The sequence below is a fragment of the Myxocyprinus asiaticus genome, chromosome 37 (genome assembly GCF_019703515.2).
Source record: "Myxocyprinus asiaticus isolate MX2 ecotype Aquarium Trade chromosome 37, UBuf_Myxa_2, whole genome shotgun sequence".
NCBI lineage: Eukaryota > Metazoa > Chordata > Actinopteri > Cypriniformes > Catostomidae > Myxocyprinus > Myxocyprinus asiaticus.
The window spans coordinates 41,120,173-41,135,000 of record NC_059380.1 but is presented as its reverse complement, the minus strand read 5'-3'; the positions used below and the strand labels follow the sequence as shown (position 1 = coordinate 41,135,000).

At 37.0% G+C, this 14,828-nt stretch overlaps 1 protein-coding gene across 1 annotated transcript; it reads left to right on the top strand.

Moving 5' to 3' along the window:
• The first annotated feature begins 321 nt into the window (after positions 1-321).
• LOC127428199 (microtubule-associated proteins 1A/1B light chain 3C-like) lies at positions 322-1,771 on the top strand. The gene is made up of 4 exons (XM_051676384.1): positions 322-400; positions 497-552; positions 624-730; positions 1,186-1,771. The coding sequence occupies exons 1-4, from the start codon at positions 340-342 to the stop codon at positions 1,367-1,369; spliced, it is 408 nt and encodes a 135-aa protein (XP_051532344.1). The 5' UTR covers positions 322-339; the 3' UTR covers positions 1,370-1,771.
• The last annotated feature ends 13,057 nt before the right edge of the window (positions 1,772-14,828 follow it).

Sequence of the window (14,828 nt, the reverse complement as noted above, 5' to 3'; positions counted from 1 at the left end):
CAAGCAGTTAATATAATATATATATATATATATATATATATATATATATATATATATATATATATATATATATATATACAAACAATAAACAAGCAGTTAATATAATATATATATATATATATATATATATATATATATAGGATTGAATGAAAACATTGACATCATAAAATAAAAAAATACATATAATATTTGTGTTCATAAGTCAGATGTGGCTCCGATAGTATGACGGTGGTAAAGGGGCGGTTCATGCATGATGACGTCAGCACCGGTGCAGTATTTAATTAGTGTTAGACGCGCTGCTAAGTAATTAGTGCGCGCGGGCCAGAGGTTGAATACGACATGCCTCCGTTTGAGAAAACTCAACCCAACCACACACCTTTTAAACAAAGGAAGAGCTTAGGTACGTTTCTTGACATCACACACACATCTGACCATCTGTTAAAATAACGTTAAACTTCGTGTTACTTTAAATGTCTTAATATTGTTTACTGATCAGCAACGAGAAAACAAGAGGTGGCGGGAATCCGAACCAAGTTTCCGACCAAAATCCCGGTAAGAAACGCCAATGTTTGTCTACAGTTCAAACTTCTCATGCTGTTTGTTAAAATGTTTTTTATTTTAAGGTGATTATTGAGCGATATCAGCGAGAGAAGTACTTGCCGCCTCTGGATAAGACCAAATTCCTTGTTCCTCAGGAACTCACCATGACCCAGTTCATCACAATCATCAGGTGGGTGAAAAACTCCTGTTTCTCGTGCCAGGCTCTGTTCGCAGTGGACTACCACCCTACTGCATACTACAGTTAATACTGTTGACTTGGTGACCCTTTTTTTAAGTTTGAATTCCTAAGAGTGTAAAGTAAAAGAGAAATTGATTTATAAAAATCCCTTCATACTGGACTACAAGTTTATTCACACTAGAAATAAATGTTGAGTGCATTGAGTAAATATTCCATGCAGTGTGTTCTGTCGTACACTGCACATTTTGGTAAATGTAAGTTATCCAGATATCCCATGCATACAGACACTTTGCATACTGTGCACACTACATACTGCAGGAGTAGTATAGTGGTGTGCTATTCTCAACACATCCCTTAAGAATTTGCCAAACCATCCATAGCATCAGCTGATAAGTCACCTGGGTAGATTTAAGAACTTTCTCACGCGTCTGATTTTAATTTCTCAGGAATCGAATGACCCTGATGCCCAGTCAAGCTTTCTACCTGCTGATCAACAGCTCTGGCATCGCCAGCATGTCCGTGACCATGGCTCAGCTCTATAAGGACCATAAAGATGAAGATGGGTTCCTATACATGACGTACGCCTCACAGGAAATGTTTGGAAACACTATAGAGCACAATAATCGGTGAATGTTTTGGGAGGGTTTTTGCAGGTCTAAGAAGTTGCGTTTATTTGCTACACAGAACTGTGATTAAATATTTAAAAGTCTTTTGTATATAGTGTTAACTTTTATGATTCCCTTAGTAATTGTTTTGTTTTAACTGTCCAAGTAATAAATTGTCTTTAATTCTTGCCAGCAACATAAGAAACTTGTGCTGCAGAACTGTCCTCGAATATGCCTGAAAAATAAAACTGATTTGTCGACGCGTTCATCGTTAATCATGTGATGGAAAAATAATGCATGTTCATGTTTGAAGCTGCACACATTTGTATTTGAACTGGTTAAAGTTCACAACAGCTTTACAGAAATGTTTTCAATGTAGAACATTTAAGCAAGGCACTTTATATGTACACACCTTGGTAGTTTAAAGCACTTTCCCCTGCCATGATTAAAGGCATAAGGGACTAAAAGTACTGTGAGCATTTCAAACAAGTTTGTGGATCTAAAAGGGAGAGGGGTGGTGCAAAAATACACCTGCAAAACTAGTCTCTAAAAATGAGGATCTGTATAGGCCATAACTGTTGACCAGCCTCTTCCAAGCATTAGTGAAATTAAGATATTGACCTAAACATGAGTGAAATGCATTCATATGCATTACTGAAATGCTTACAAACACTTGTGAAATACTACATTGATATAAACAATAGTGAAATTAATTTGTGTATTATTGAAGAGTTTCTTATATTACTGAAATTAATGTTGATGTAAACGTATGAAAATACATTCATATGCATTCAAAAATGTCTTCTAATTGCAATGCCTTAGTGACCACGCAGAAGTTCTGTCCTGACTTCCTGTTGAGTTCAGTGTGTATGGCACAGGGGACAGGAATTAGCTGGTTGATGCTGGAACTACATCCTGTGATAGCAAAATGTTTGTTTCTACATTTTATAACTAAATGTTCTTTTTTCCAAGAAAGATTTGGATCACAATTGTTTTTCATCTTTTTTCCAGTGACAGATTGTTTCTAAAGGGCTCTTTATCTGTTGCCATTGACAAACGATCAGTCACATGATTATTTTATTTATTTTGAGCTGTTTGTTGGTGGTTGCTATGTTTTGCTATGTGGTCGCTAAGGCATTGCTAGGTGGTTGATAGCTTGTTCTGTGTGGTCAATAAGGAGTTGCTAAGCTCTGGTAAATGTCCTGCATAAGCCCGTGTGTTAATGCGGCCCTGATTGTATGATACTTTCAGCTACAAATGTGTACATTTAATTCAGATAATGTAAGTCTGCGGAATCAGTATTATGAATATCAATATTTCACTAGCGTTTGTAAGAAACTTTTCAATAATACATATACGCAGCGCTGTAGCAAGATATTCTGGGCCCCCTGACTGGATATTGCTCCGGGCCACTTTTCTATTGAAAATTACAGTTTAGAATTTATTGTGGGGTCCCTCTGGAACTGTGGGCCCCTAGAATCGTCACCACCTTTCACTCCACTAGCTATGGCCCTGCATATACTGTACATGAATTTCATTAATCTTTATAACAATATCTTAATTTCATTAGTGTTTTTAAGAGGCTTTTCAACAATTATAGCCTGCAGGGCTCCTCTTATCTATATGTTAAATCTTATTACAGATGGTTGTCTGCAGTAATTTACCAATCGTGCAATTATAATCCAAGGCGGCAGGTGTCGCTCTTGTGCTGTGTAAGAGAATGGATGGCTTCCTCTTTGCACATTTGATCAGTTTCAGTGGACTGTCTGGTTTCTTACCTGTGGGCATATTTAAAGATTTAGGAGTGAATTCACGTCACATCATCAGCGAGGTCAGTTTAATTTGGGTAATGAAGATTATTTTGCTGTTCATTTCATGGTGGATTTTTATATATTCCTCCAGGATATAGATTAGTATGATGACACGATAAGAAAAGTAAATCTCTGGGACTGTTTTCCAGACAAAGATTAAATCTAGCAATTATTCATTTCCCTGCTATAAGTGCTACTTAAATCCTTTTCTGTATCAGGAACTGCATAGGCCTCTTCATTACGCATATTTGTCATAATTGTTTTGGTACATTTTGGTAAAAAAATAAAAATAAAATTATGTTTCAAATGAAAAGTTTGATTTTAAATATCCATTCAGTTATGCATGTACTGTTTTTCCTGGTGTCACAAAAAAGTACCATTGTATTACTATATTTTCTGACAAGTAGCCTAAATATACAACATTAAAAGCACCTGCCTAATATTGTGTAGGTCCCCCTCATGTCGCCAAAACAGCGCCAAGCCGCATCTCAGAATAACAGATACAGGTCAGGAGCTTCAGTTAATATTCACATCAACCATCAGAATGGGGAAAAAATTTGATCTCAGTGATTTGGAGCGTGGCATGATCGTTGATGCCAGACGGACTGGTTTGAGTATTTCTGTAACTTCTGATCTCCTACAAAAGCAATCAGATTTGATTACCTTAAAAATGAAATTTCCAAGACTTTGCATTACTGGCTACAATTTTAGTCATGTTATTTGTAATCAGTACTAGATTTCAATTCAGAAGTAATGTTCCTAGCTTAGACAGACAGACAGACAGATAGATAGATAGATTGATAATAGACAGACAGATAGATAGATAGTGAAGAACATTCGTCTCTGAAAGCAGTGTATAAATCGAAATGTTCTTTGAAATGAATTACTGGTCTGTTGTTGCCATGGCTGTAAGATCTCTGCTTAATGCAGCATGTTAATTAACAGCAGCTTTAAAACTCAGACTCTAAAGTTAATGAAGCCCATCATTCTATCCTGCAAACTTCACAAAGAACCATTTGAACTTCTGGACCAGTAACAGAAGCAGACAGCAATGGCACCACCACACAGATGAACTCTGTGCCTACCTGCAGACATTATTTTAAGGCATCACAGGCATGCTTCCGACACAAAGACTGTTGCAAAACATTGAACACGTTGGCATGCTCAATCTTGCACGATTATTATTAATAAGCCAAACATGTGTGTGGTCATGTAAATGCAATAAATGGTTTTCCTCTATTGGGGTAAGGTCATTTCTCCAAAGAAATTTTAGGAGAAAAACCTGAGACAAAATGATACTTCAGTGAAACATAACCGAGAGCTCCATTAAGTCTCCTGAGTGATGAAAGAGCAACATCTGTTGCTGCTCACGTTTCATGCAATTTAATAACTGATGCAGGATTCCCTGTTGTGATATGAATGGTTGTTTCAAGGCATCACGCTCTTCCTCTGGTCATGGCATCCAACATGAATCTGACAGTTGACGGGGAAACTGGTGGCCCGGCGTGCCTGTCTGAGAACAAACGCTTCATTGTCTGCAGTGCCAGCTGGCCACACACTGTCATTATTAACAAGCTGTCAGAGTAGAAATGCCAACCCTTCGAGGAGAGGGCAGTGAGACCACTGACTGCCATAATATAATACGGACCTGTGGGCTCTCTAGTGATATCTGTGGTTAAAACTAAAATTGCAAGCAACTTGCAGAGGAATATTTTCCTTGAGTTGTGATTCAGCACTGCTCCTCTGGCAGATGAATCTCGTGGTTTGAGGTTACCTGGACATCGGCTGTAATCATCACTCAGGGATTTCATATATATATATATATAACTGAAAAATCTTGCCCTCCGCCGAAGCTCTTAAATCTCATATGTTTGGTTGTAAAGACGCTCAATACAATTATTAGAAATGCAACCTGATCTCATAGACTAGTGTAATGGTGGCCAGCTGATAGATAGCTGTGCAATGTGTATAAACCTCACTCTTCTGACCTCAAGAGGTGCACTAGCGACTGACGTTAGAGACTTTAGCCTCCTTGTTCGCGCACTTGCCTCTTATGCTGGTGATGCCGATTCGAGTCCCGTATGGAGCAGGTAGAACAGGAGTGTTACACTATACTATACCAACATTTTTGTAAAATTAATTTTTACATGGCTCGTTGTTCTTATCGCTGCAGTTTCCTTGTGAAATGAACACTAGAGGCGCTACAACAACAATTACTTTTATTCACTTTCACACAAATCACAAGGTTTTGTTGATTCAAAACTCCATAGAACATATCCTTAAAAACCTACATCTGTTTGGGAGAGCATGCACAGTGGACATTTCACCTCGGAACTGCCTCTAAATGTGTAAGGAAACTTTGTAATATCATTTTGCAAAAGTGTTGCCAGTCACGTCATTTTTATGAGATCAAGCTGGATTTACCCACCCCTAACCATTATGTAAAACAAAATAAACTGTGATTGGTCAATTCATGTGTCGGTCGGTGTCTTCCTGTCTAAGTAAGTAGATCTTGGTCAAAATTTACATTTATGCATTTGGCAGAAGCTTTTATCCAAAGCGACTCACAGTGTATTATTACAGGGACAATACCCCTGGAGCAACCTGGAGTTAAGTGCCTTGCTCAAGGACACAATGGTGGTGGTGGCTGTGGGGATTGAACCAGCAACTTTCTGATTACCAGGTATGTGCTTTAGCCCACTATGCCATCACCACTCCATATACTACAATCTGGACGGTACTTTATGCCAATAGTCAAAAGTATGGCTCCACAAGACATTTTGTTATTGACATTTTATCAGTAATTTTTTGGACTGAGTAAAAATATTGATTTTTTGGATGCACTGCAATCTTCATTTGATCGATCTCAATATTGATTCTTAAATCCTAAGATTGATCTTTTACACTATGCGCAACCCTCTAATATATTGAGAGGAAATATCTTGCATTTGCGACCAAATTTCACACTGTATGACTATTTGGCAACATACTACTAAGTGTTTACATTTTCCTCAGCAGTGATTGAGTAATAGAGCAATGTAGAAGTTCAGCAGTGAATGAGTAGTATAGTGATGAAGAAGTTCAGCAGTGATTGAGTAGTACAGTGATGAATATCAGCAGTGATTGAGTAGTATAGTGATGAAGAAGTTCAGCAGTGATTGAGTAGTATAGTGATGAAGAAGTTCAGCAGTGATTGAGTAGTGTAGTGATGAAGAAGTTCAGCAGTGATTGAGTAGTACAGTGATGAATATCAGCAGTGATTGAGTAGTATAGTGATGTAGAAGTTCAGCAGTGATTGAGTAGTATAGTGATGCAGAAGTCCAGCAGTGATTGAGTAGTATAGTGATGAAGAATTTCAGCAGTGATTGAGTAGTATAGTGATGTAGAAGTTCAGCAGTGATTGAGTAGTATAGTGATGCAGAAGTCCAGCAGTGATTGAGTAGTATAGTGATGAAGAATTTCAGCAGTGATTGAGTAGTATAGTGAAGAAGTTCAGCAGTGATTGAGTAGTATAGTGATGAAGAAGTTCAGCAGTGATTGAGTAGTATAGTGATGAAGAAGTTCAGCAGTGATTGAGCAGTATAGTGATGAAGTTCAGCAGTGATTGAGTAGTATAGTGATGAAGAAGTTCAGCAGTGATTGAGTAGTATAGTGATGAAGAAGTTCAGAAGTGATTGAGTAGTATAGTGATGTAGAAGTTCAGCAGTGATTAAGTAGTATAGTGAAGAAGTTCAGCAGTGATTGAGTAGTATAGTGATGAAGAATTTCAGCAGTGATTGAGTAGTATAGTGTAGAAGTTCAGCAGTGATTGAGTAGTATAGTGATGAAGAAGTTGAGCAGTGATTGAGTAGTATAGTGATGAAGAATTTCAGCAGTGATTGAGTAGTATAGTGAAGAAGTTCAGCAGTGATTGAGTAGTATAGTGAAGAAGTTCAGCAGTGATTGAGTAGTATAGTGATGAAGAAGTTCAGCAGTGATTGAGTAGTATAGTGATGAAGAAGTTCAGCAGAGATTGAGTAGTATAGTGATGAAGAAGTTCAGAAGTGATTGAGTAGTATAGTGATGTAGAAGTTCAGCAGTGATTAAGTAGTATAGTGAAGAAGTTCAGCAGTGATTGAGTAGTATAGTGATGAAGAATTTCGGCATTGATTGAGTAGTATAGTGAAGAAGTTCAGCAGTGATTGAGTAGTATAGTGAAGAAGTTCAGCAGTGATTGAGTAGTATAGTGATGAAGAAGTTCAGCAGTGATTGAGCAGTATAGTGATGAAGAAGTTCAGCAGTGATTGAGTAGTATAGTGATGAAGAAGTTCAGCAGTGATTGAGTAGTATAGTGATGAAGAAGTTCAGAAGTGATTGAGTAGTATAGTGATGTAGAAGTTCAGCAGTGATTAAGTAGTATAGTGAAGAAGTTCAGCAGTGATTGAGTAGTATAGTGATGAAGAATTTCGGCATTGATTGAGTAGTATAGTGAAGAAGTTCAGCAGTGATTGAGTAGTATAGTGATGAAGAAGTTCAGCAGTGATTGAGTAGTATAGTGATGAAGAAGTTCAGCAGTGATTGAGTAGTATAGTGATGAAGTTCAGCAGTGATTGAGTAGTATAGTGATGAAGAAGTTCAGCAGTGATTGAGTAGTATAGTGATGAAGAATTTCAACAGTGATTGAGTAGTATAGTGATGAAGAATTTCAACAGTGATTGAGTAGTATAGTGGTGTAGAAGTTCAGCAGAGATTGAGTAGTATAGTGATGTAGAAGTTCAGCAGAGATTGAGTAGTATAGTGATGAAGAATTTCAGCAGCGATTGAGTAGTATAGTGAAGAAGTTCAGCAGTGTTTGAGTAGCATAGTGATGAAGTTCAGCAGTGTTTGTGTAGTATAGTGATGAAGAAGTTCAGAAGTGATTGAGTAGTATAGTGATGTAGAAGTTCAGCAGTGATTAAGTAGTTTAGTGATGAAGAAATTCAGCAGTGATTGAGTAGTATAGTGATGTAGAAGTTCAGCAGTGATTAAGTAGTAAAGTGATGAAGAAGTTCAGCAATGATTGAGTAGTATAGTGATGATGAAGTTCAGCAGTGATTGAGTAGTATAGTGATGTAGAAGTTCAGCAGTGATTGAGTAATATAGTGATGTAGAAGTTCAGCAGTTATTGAGTAGTATAGTGATGAAGAAGTTCAGCAGTGATTGAGTAGTATAGTGATGAAGAAGTTCAGCAGTGATTGAGTAGTATAGTGATGAAGAAGTTCAGCAGTGATTGAGTAGTATAGTGATGAAGAAGTTCAGAAGTGATTGAGTAGTATAGTGATGTAGAAGTTCAGCAGTGATTAAGTAGTTTAGTGATGAAGAAGTTCAGCAGTGATTGAGTAGTATAGTGATGAAGAAGTTCAGCAGTGATTGAGTAGTATAGTGATGAAGAAGTTCAGCAGTGATTGAGTAGTGTAGTGATGAAGAAGTTCAGCAGTGATTGAGTAGTACAGTGATGAATATCAGCAGTGATTGAGTAGTATAGTGATGTAGAAGTTCAGCAGTATTTGAGTAGTATAGTGATGAAGTTCAGCAGTGATTGAGTAGTATAGTGATGAAGAATTTCAGCAGTGATTGAGTAGTATAGTGAAGAAGTTCAGCAGTGATTGAGTAGTATAGTGATGAATATGAGCAGTGATTGAGTAGTATAGTGATGTAGAAGTTCAGCAGTGATTGAGTAGTATAGTGATGTAGAAGTTCAGCAGTATTTGAGTAGTATAGTGATGATGAAGTTCAGCAGTGATTGAGTAGTATAGTGATGAAGAAGTTCAGCAGTGATTGAGTAGTATAGTGATGAAGAAGTTCAGCAGTGATTGAGCAGTATAGTGATGAAGTTCAGCAGTGATTGAGTAGTATAGTGATGAAGAAGTTCAGCAGTGATTGAGTAGTATAGTGATGAAGAATTTCAACAGTGATTGAGTAGTATAGTGATGAAGAATTTCAACAGTGATTGAGTAGTATAGTGGTGTAGAAGTTCAGCAGAGATTGAGTAGTATAGTGATGTAGAAGTTCAGCAGAGATTGAGTAGTATAGTGATGAAGAATTTCAGCAGCGATTGAGTAGTATAGTGAAGAAGTTCAGCAGTGTTTGAGTAGCATAGTGATGAAGTTCAGCAGTGTTTGTGTAGTATAGTGATGAAGAAGTTCAGAAGTGATTGAGTAGTATAGTGATGTAGAAGTTCAGCAGTGATTAAGTAGTTTAGTGATGAAGAAGTTCAGCAGTGATTGAGTAGTATAGTGATGTAGAAGTTCAGCAGTGATTAAGTAGTAAAGTGATGAAGTTCAGCAGTGATTGAGTAGTATAGTGATGAAGAAGTTCAGCAATGATTGAGTAGTATAGTGATGAAGAAGTTCAGCAGTGATTGAGTAGTATAGTGATGTAGAAGTTCAGCAGTGATTGAGTAATATAGTGATGTAGAAGTTCAGCAGTTATTGAGTAGTATAGTGATGAAGAAGTTCAGCAGTGATTGAGTAGTATAGTGATGAAGAAGTTCAGAAGTGATTGAGTAGTATAGTGATGAAGAAGTTCAGCAGTGATTGAGTAGTATAGTGATGAAGAAGTTCAGAAGTGATTGAGTAGTATAGTGATGTAGAAGTTCAGCAGTGATTAAGTAGTTTAGTGATGAAGAAGTTCAGCAGTGATTGAGTAGTATAGTGATGAAGAAGTTCAGCAGTGATTGAGTAGTATAGTGATGAAGAAGTTCAGCAGTGATTGAGTAGTGTAGTGATGAAGAAGTTCAGCAGTGATTGAGTAGTACAGTGATGAATATCAGCAGTGATTGAGTAGTATAGTGATGTAGAAGTTCAGCAGTGATTGAGTAGTATAGTGATGTAGAAGTTCAGCAGTATTTGAGTAGTATAGTGATGAAGTTCAGCAGTGATTGAGTAGTATAGTGATGAAGAATTTCAGCAGTGATTGAGTAGTATAGTGAAGAAGTTCAGCAGTGATTGAGTAGTATAGTGATGAATATGAGCAGTGATTGAGTAGTATAGTGATGTAGAAGTTCAGCAGTGATTGAGTAGTATAGTGATGTAGAAGTTCAGCAGTATTTGAGTAGTATAGTGATGATGAAGTTCAGCAGTGATTGAGTAGTATAGTGATGTAGAAGTTCAGCAGTGATTGAGTAGTATAGTGATGATGAAGTTCAGCAGTGATTGAGTAGTATAGTGATGAAGAATTTCAGCAGTGATTGAGTAGTATAGTGAAGAAGTTCAGCAGTGATTGAGTAGTATAGTGATGAAGAAATTCAGCAGTGATTGAGTAGTATAGTGAAGAAGTTCAGCAGTGTTTGAGTAGCATAGTGATGAAGTTCAGCAGTGTTTGTGTAGTATAGTGATGAAGAAGTTCAGAAATGATTGAGTAGTATAGTGATGAAGAAGTTTCAGCAGTGATTGAGTAGTATAGTGAAGAAGTTCAGCAGTGATTGAGTAGTATAGTGATGAAGAAGTTCAGCAGTGATTGAGTAGTATAGTGATGAAGAAGTTCAGCAGTGATTGAGCAGTATAGTGATGAAGTTCAGCAGTGATTGAGTAGTATAGTGATGAAGAAGTTCAGCAGTGATTGAGTAGTATAGTGATGAAGAATTTCAACAGTGATTGAGTAGTATAGTGATGAAGAATTTCAACAGTGATTGAGTAGTATAGTGATGAAGAAGTTCAGCAGTGATTGAGTAGTATAGTGGTGTAGAAGTTCAGCAGAGATTGAGTAGTATAGTGATGTAGAAGTTCAGCAGAGATTGAGTAGTATAGTGATGAAGAATTTCAGCAGTGATTGAGTAGTATAGTGAAGAAGTTCAGCAGTGATTGAGCAGTATAGTGATGAAGAAGTTCAGCAGGGATTGAGCAGTATAGTGATGAAGTTCAGCAGTGATTGAGTAGTATAGTGATGAAGAAGTTCAGCAATGATTGAGTAGTATAGTGATGAAGAAGTTCAGCAGTGATTGAGTAGTATAGTGATGTAGAAGTTCAGCAGTGATTGAGTAGTATAGTGATGAAGAAGTTCAGCAGTGATTGAGTAGTATAGTGATGAAGAAGTTCAGCAGTGATTGAGTAGTATAGTGATGAAGAAGTTCAGAAGTGATTGAGTAGTATAGTGATGTAGAAGTTCAGCAGTGATTAAGTGGTTTAGTGATGAAGAAGTTCAGCAGTGATTGAGTAGTATAGTGATGTAGAAGTTCAGCAGTGATTAAGTAGTATAGTGATGAAGTTCAGCAGTGATTGAGTAGTATAGTGATGAAGAAGTTCAGCAGTGATTGAGTAGTATAGTGATGAAGAAGTTCAGCAGTGATTGAGTAGTATAGTGATGAAGAAGTTCAGCAGTGATTGAGTAGTACAGTGATGAATATCAGCAGTGATTGAGTAGTATAGTGATGTAGAAGTTCAGCAGTGATTGAGTAGTATAGTGGTGTAGAAGTTCAGCAGAGATTGAGTAGTATAGTGATGTAGAAGTTCAGCAGAGATTGAGTAGTATAGTGATGAAGAATTTCAGCAGTGATTGAGTAGTATAGTGAAGAAGTTCAGCAGTGATTGAGTAGTATAGTGATGAAGAAGTTCAGCAGTGATTGAGTAGTATAGTGATGAAGAAGTTCAGAAGTGATTGAGTAGTATAGTGATGTAGAAGTTCAGCAGTGATTAAGTAGTATAGTGAAGAAGTTCAGCAGTGATTGAGTAGTATAGTGATGAAGAATTTCGGCATTGATTGAGTAGTATAGTGAAGAAGTTCAGCAGTGATTGAGTAGTATAGTGATGAAGAAGTTCAGCAGTGATTGAGTAGTATAGTGATGAAGAAGTTCAGCAGTGATTGAGCAGTATAGTGATGAAGTTCAGCAGTGATTGAGTAGTATAGTGATGAAGAAGTTCAGCAGTGATTGAGTAGTATAGTGATGAAGAATTTCAACAGTGATTGAGTAGTATAGTGATGAAGAATTTCAACAGTGATTGAGTAGTATAGTGGTGTAGAAGTTCAGCAGAGATTGAGTAGTATAGTGATGTAGAAGTTCAGCAGAGATTGAGTAGTATAGTGATGAAGAATTTCAGCAGCGATTGAGTAGTATAGTGAAGAAGTTCAGCAGTGTTTCAGTAGCATAGTGATGAAGTTCAGCAGTGTTTGTGTAGTATAGTGATGAAGAAGTTCAGAAGTGATTGAGTAGTATAGTGATGTAGAAGTTCAGCAGTGATTAAGTAGTTTAGTGATGAAGAAATTCAGCAGTGATTGAGTAGTATAGTGATGTAGAAGTTCAGCAGTGATTAAGTAGTAAAGTGATGAAGAAGTTCAGCAATGATTGAGTAGTATAGTGATGAAGTTCAGCAGTGATTGAGTAGTATAGTGGTGTAGAAGTTCAGCAGTGATTGAGTAATATAGTGATGTAGAAGTTCAGCAGTTATTGAGTAGTATAGTGATGAAGAAGTTCAGCAGTGATTGAGTAGTATAGTGATGAAGAAGTTCAGAAGTGATTGAGTAGTATAGTGATGAAGAAGTTCAGCAGTGATTGAGTAGTATAGTGATGATTAAGTTCAGAAGTGATTGAGTAGTATAGTGATGTAGAAGTTCAGCAGTGATTAAGTAGTTTAGTGATGAAGAAGTTCAGCAGTGATTGAGTAGTATAGTGATGAAGAAGTTCAGCAGTGATTGAGTAGTATAGTGATGAAGAAGTTCAGCAGTGATTGAGTAGTGTAGTGATGAAGAAGTTCAGCAGTGATTGAGTAGTACAGTGATGAATATCAGCAGTGATTGAGTAGTATAGTGATGTAGAAGTTCAGCAGTGATTGAGTAGTATAGTGATGTAGAAGTTCAGCAGTATTTGAGTAGTATAGTGATGAAGTTCAGCAGTGATTGAGTAGTATAGTGATGAAGAATTTCAGCAGTGATTGAGTAGTATAGTGAAGAAGTTCAGCAGTGATTGAGTAGTATAGTGATGAATATGAGCAGTGATTGAGTAGTATAGTGATGTAGAAGTTCAGCAGTGATTGAGTAGTATAGTGATGTAGAAGTTCAGCAGTATTTGAGTAGTATAGTGATGATGAAGTTCAGCAGTGATTGAGTAGTATAGTGATGTAGAAGTTCAGCAGTGATTGAGTAGTATAGTGATGATGAAGTTCAGCAGTGATTGAGTAGTATAGTGATGAAGAATTTCAGCAGTGATTGAGTAGTATAGTGAAGAAGTTCAGCAGTGATTGAGTAGTATAGTGATGAAGAAATTCAGCAGTGATTGAGTAGTATAGTGAAGAAGTTCAGCAGTGTTTGAGTAGCATAGTGATGAAGTTCAGCAGTGTTTGTGTAGTATAGTGATGAAGAAGTTCAGAAATGATTGAGTAGTATAGTGATGAAGAATTTCAGCAGTGATTGAGTAGTATAGTGAAGAAGTTCAGCAGTGATTGAGTAGTATAGTGATGAAGAAGTTCAGCAGTGATTGAGTAGTATAGTGATGAAGAAGTTCAGCAGTGATTGAGCAGTATAGTGATGAAGTTCAGCAGTGATTGAGTAGTATAGTGATGAAGAAGTTCAGCAGTGATTGAGTAGTATAGTGATGAAGAATTTCAACAGTGATTGAGTAGTATAGTGATGAAGAATTTCAACAGTGATTGAGTAGTATAGTGATGAAGAAGTTCAGCAGTGATTGAGTAGTATAGTGGTGTAGAAGTTCAGCAGAGATTGAGTAGTATAGTGATGTAGAAGTTCAGCAGAGATTGAGTAGTATAGTGATGAAGAATTTCAGCAGTGATTGAGTAGTATAGTGAAGAAGTTCAGCAGTGATTGAGTAGTATAGTGATGAAGAAGTTCAGCAGTGATTGAGCAGTATAGTGATGAAGTTCAGCAGTGATTGAGTAGTATAGTGATGAAGAAGTTCAGCAGTGATTGAGTAGTATAGTGATGAAGAAGTTCAGCAGTGATTGAGTAGTATAGTGATGTAGAAGTTCAGCAGTGATTGAGTAGTATAGTGATGAAGAAGTTCAGCAGTGATTGAGTAGTATAGTGATGAAGAAGTTCAGCAGTGATTGAGTAGTATAGTGATGAAGAAGTTCAGAAGTGATTGAGTAGTATAGTGATGTAGAAGTTCAGCAGTGATTAAGTGGTTTAGTGATGAAGAAGTTCAGCAGTGATTAAGTAGTATAGTGAAGAAGTTCAGCAGTGATTGAGTAGTATAGTGATGAAGAATTTCGGCATTGTTTGAGTAGTATAGTGAAGAAGTTCAGCAGTGATTGAGTAGTATAGTGATGAAGAAGTTCAGCAGTGATTGAGTAGTATAGTGATGAAGAAGTTCAGCAGTGATTGAGCAGTATAGTGATGAAGTTCAGCAGTGATTGAGTAGTATAGTGATGAAGAAGTTCAGCAGTGATTGAGTAGTATAGTGATGAAGAATTTCAACAGTGATTGAGTAGTATAGTGATGAAGAATTTCAACAGTGATTGAGTAGTATAGTGATGAAGAAGTTCAGCAGTGATTGAGTAGTATAGTGGTGTAGAAGTTCAGCAGAGATTGAGTAGTATAGTGATGTAGAAGTTCAGCAGAGATTGAGTAGTATAGTGATGAAGAATTTCAGCAGCGATTGAGTAGTATAGTGAAGAAGTTCAGCAGTGTTTGAGTAGCATAGTGATGAAGTTCAGCAGTGTTTGTGTAGTATAGTGATGAAGAAGTTCAGAAGTGATTGAGTAGTAT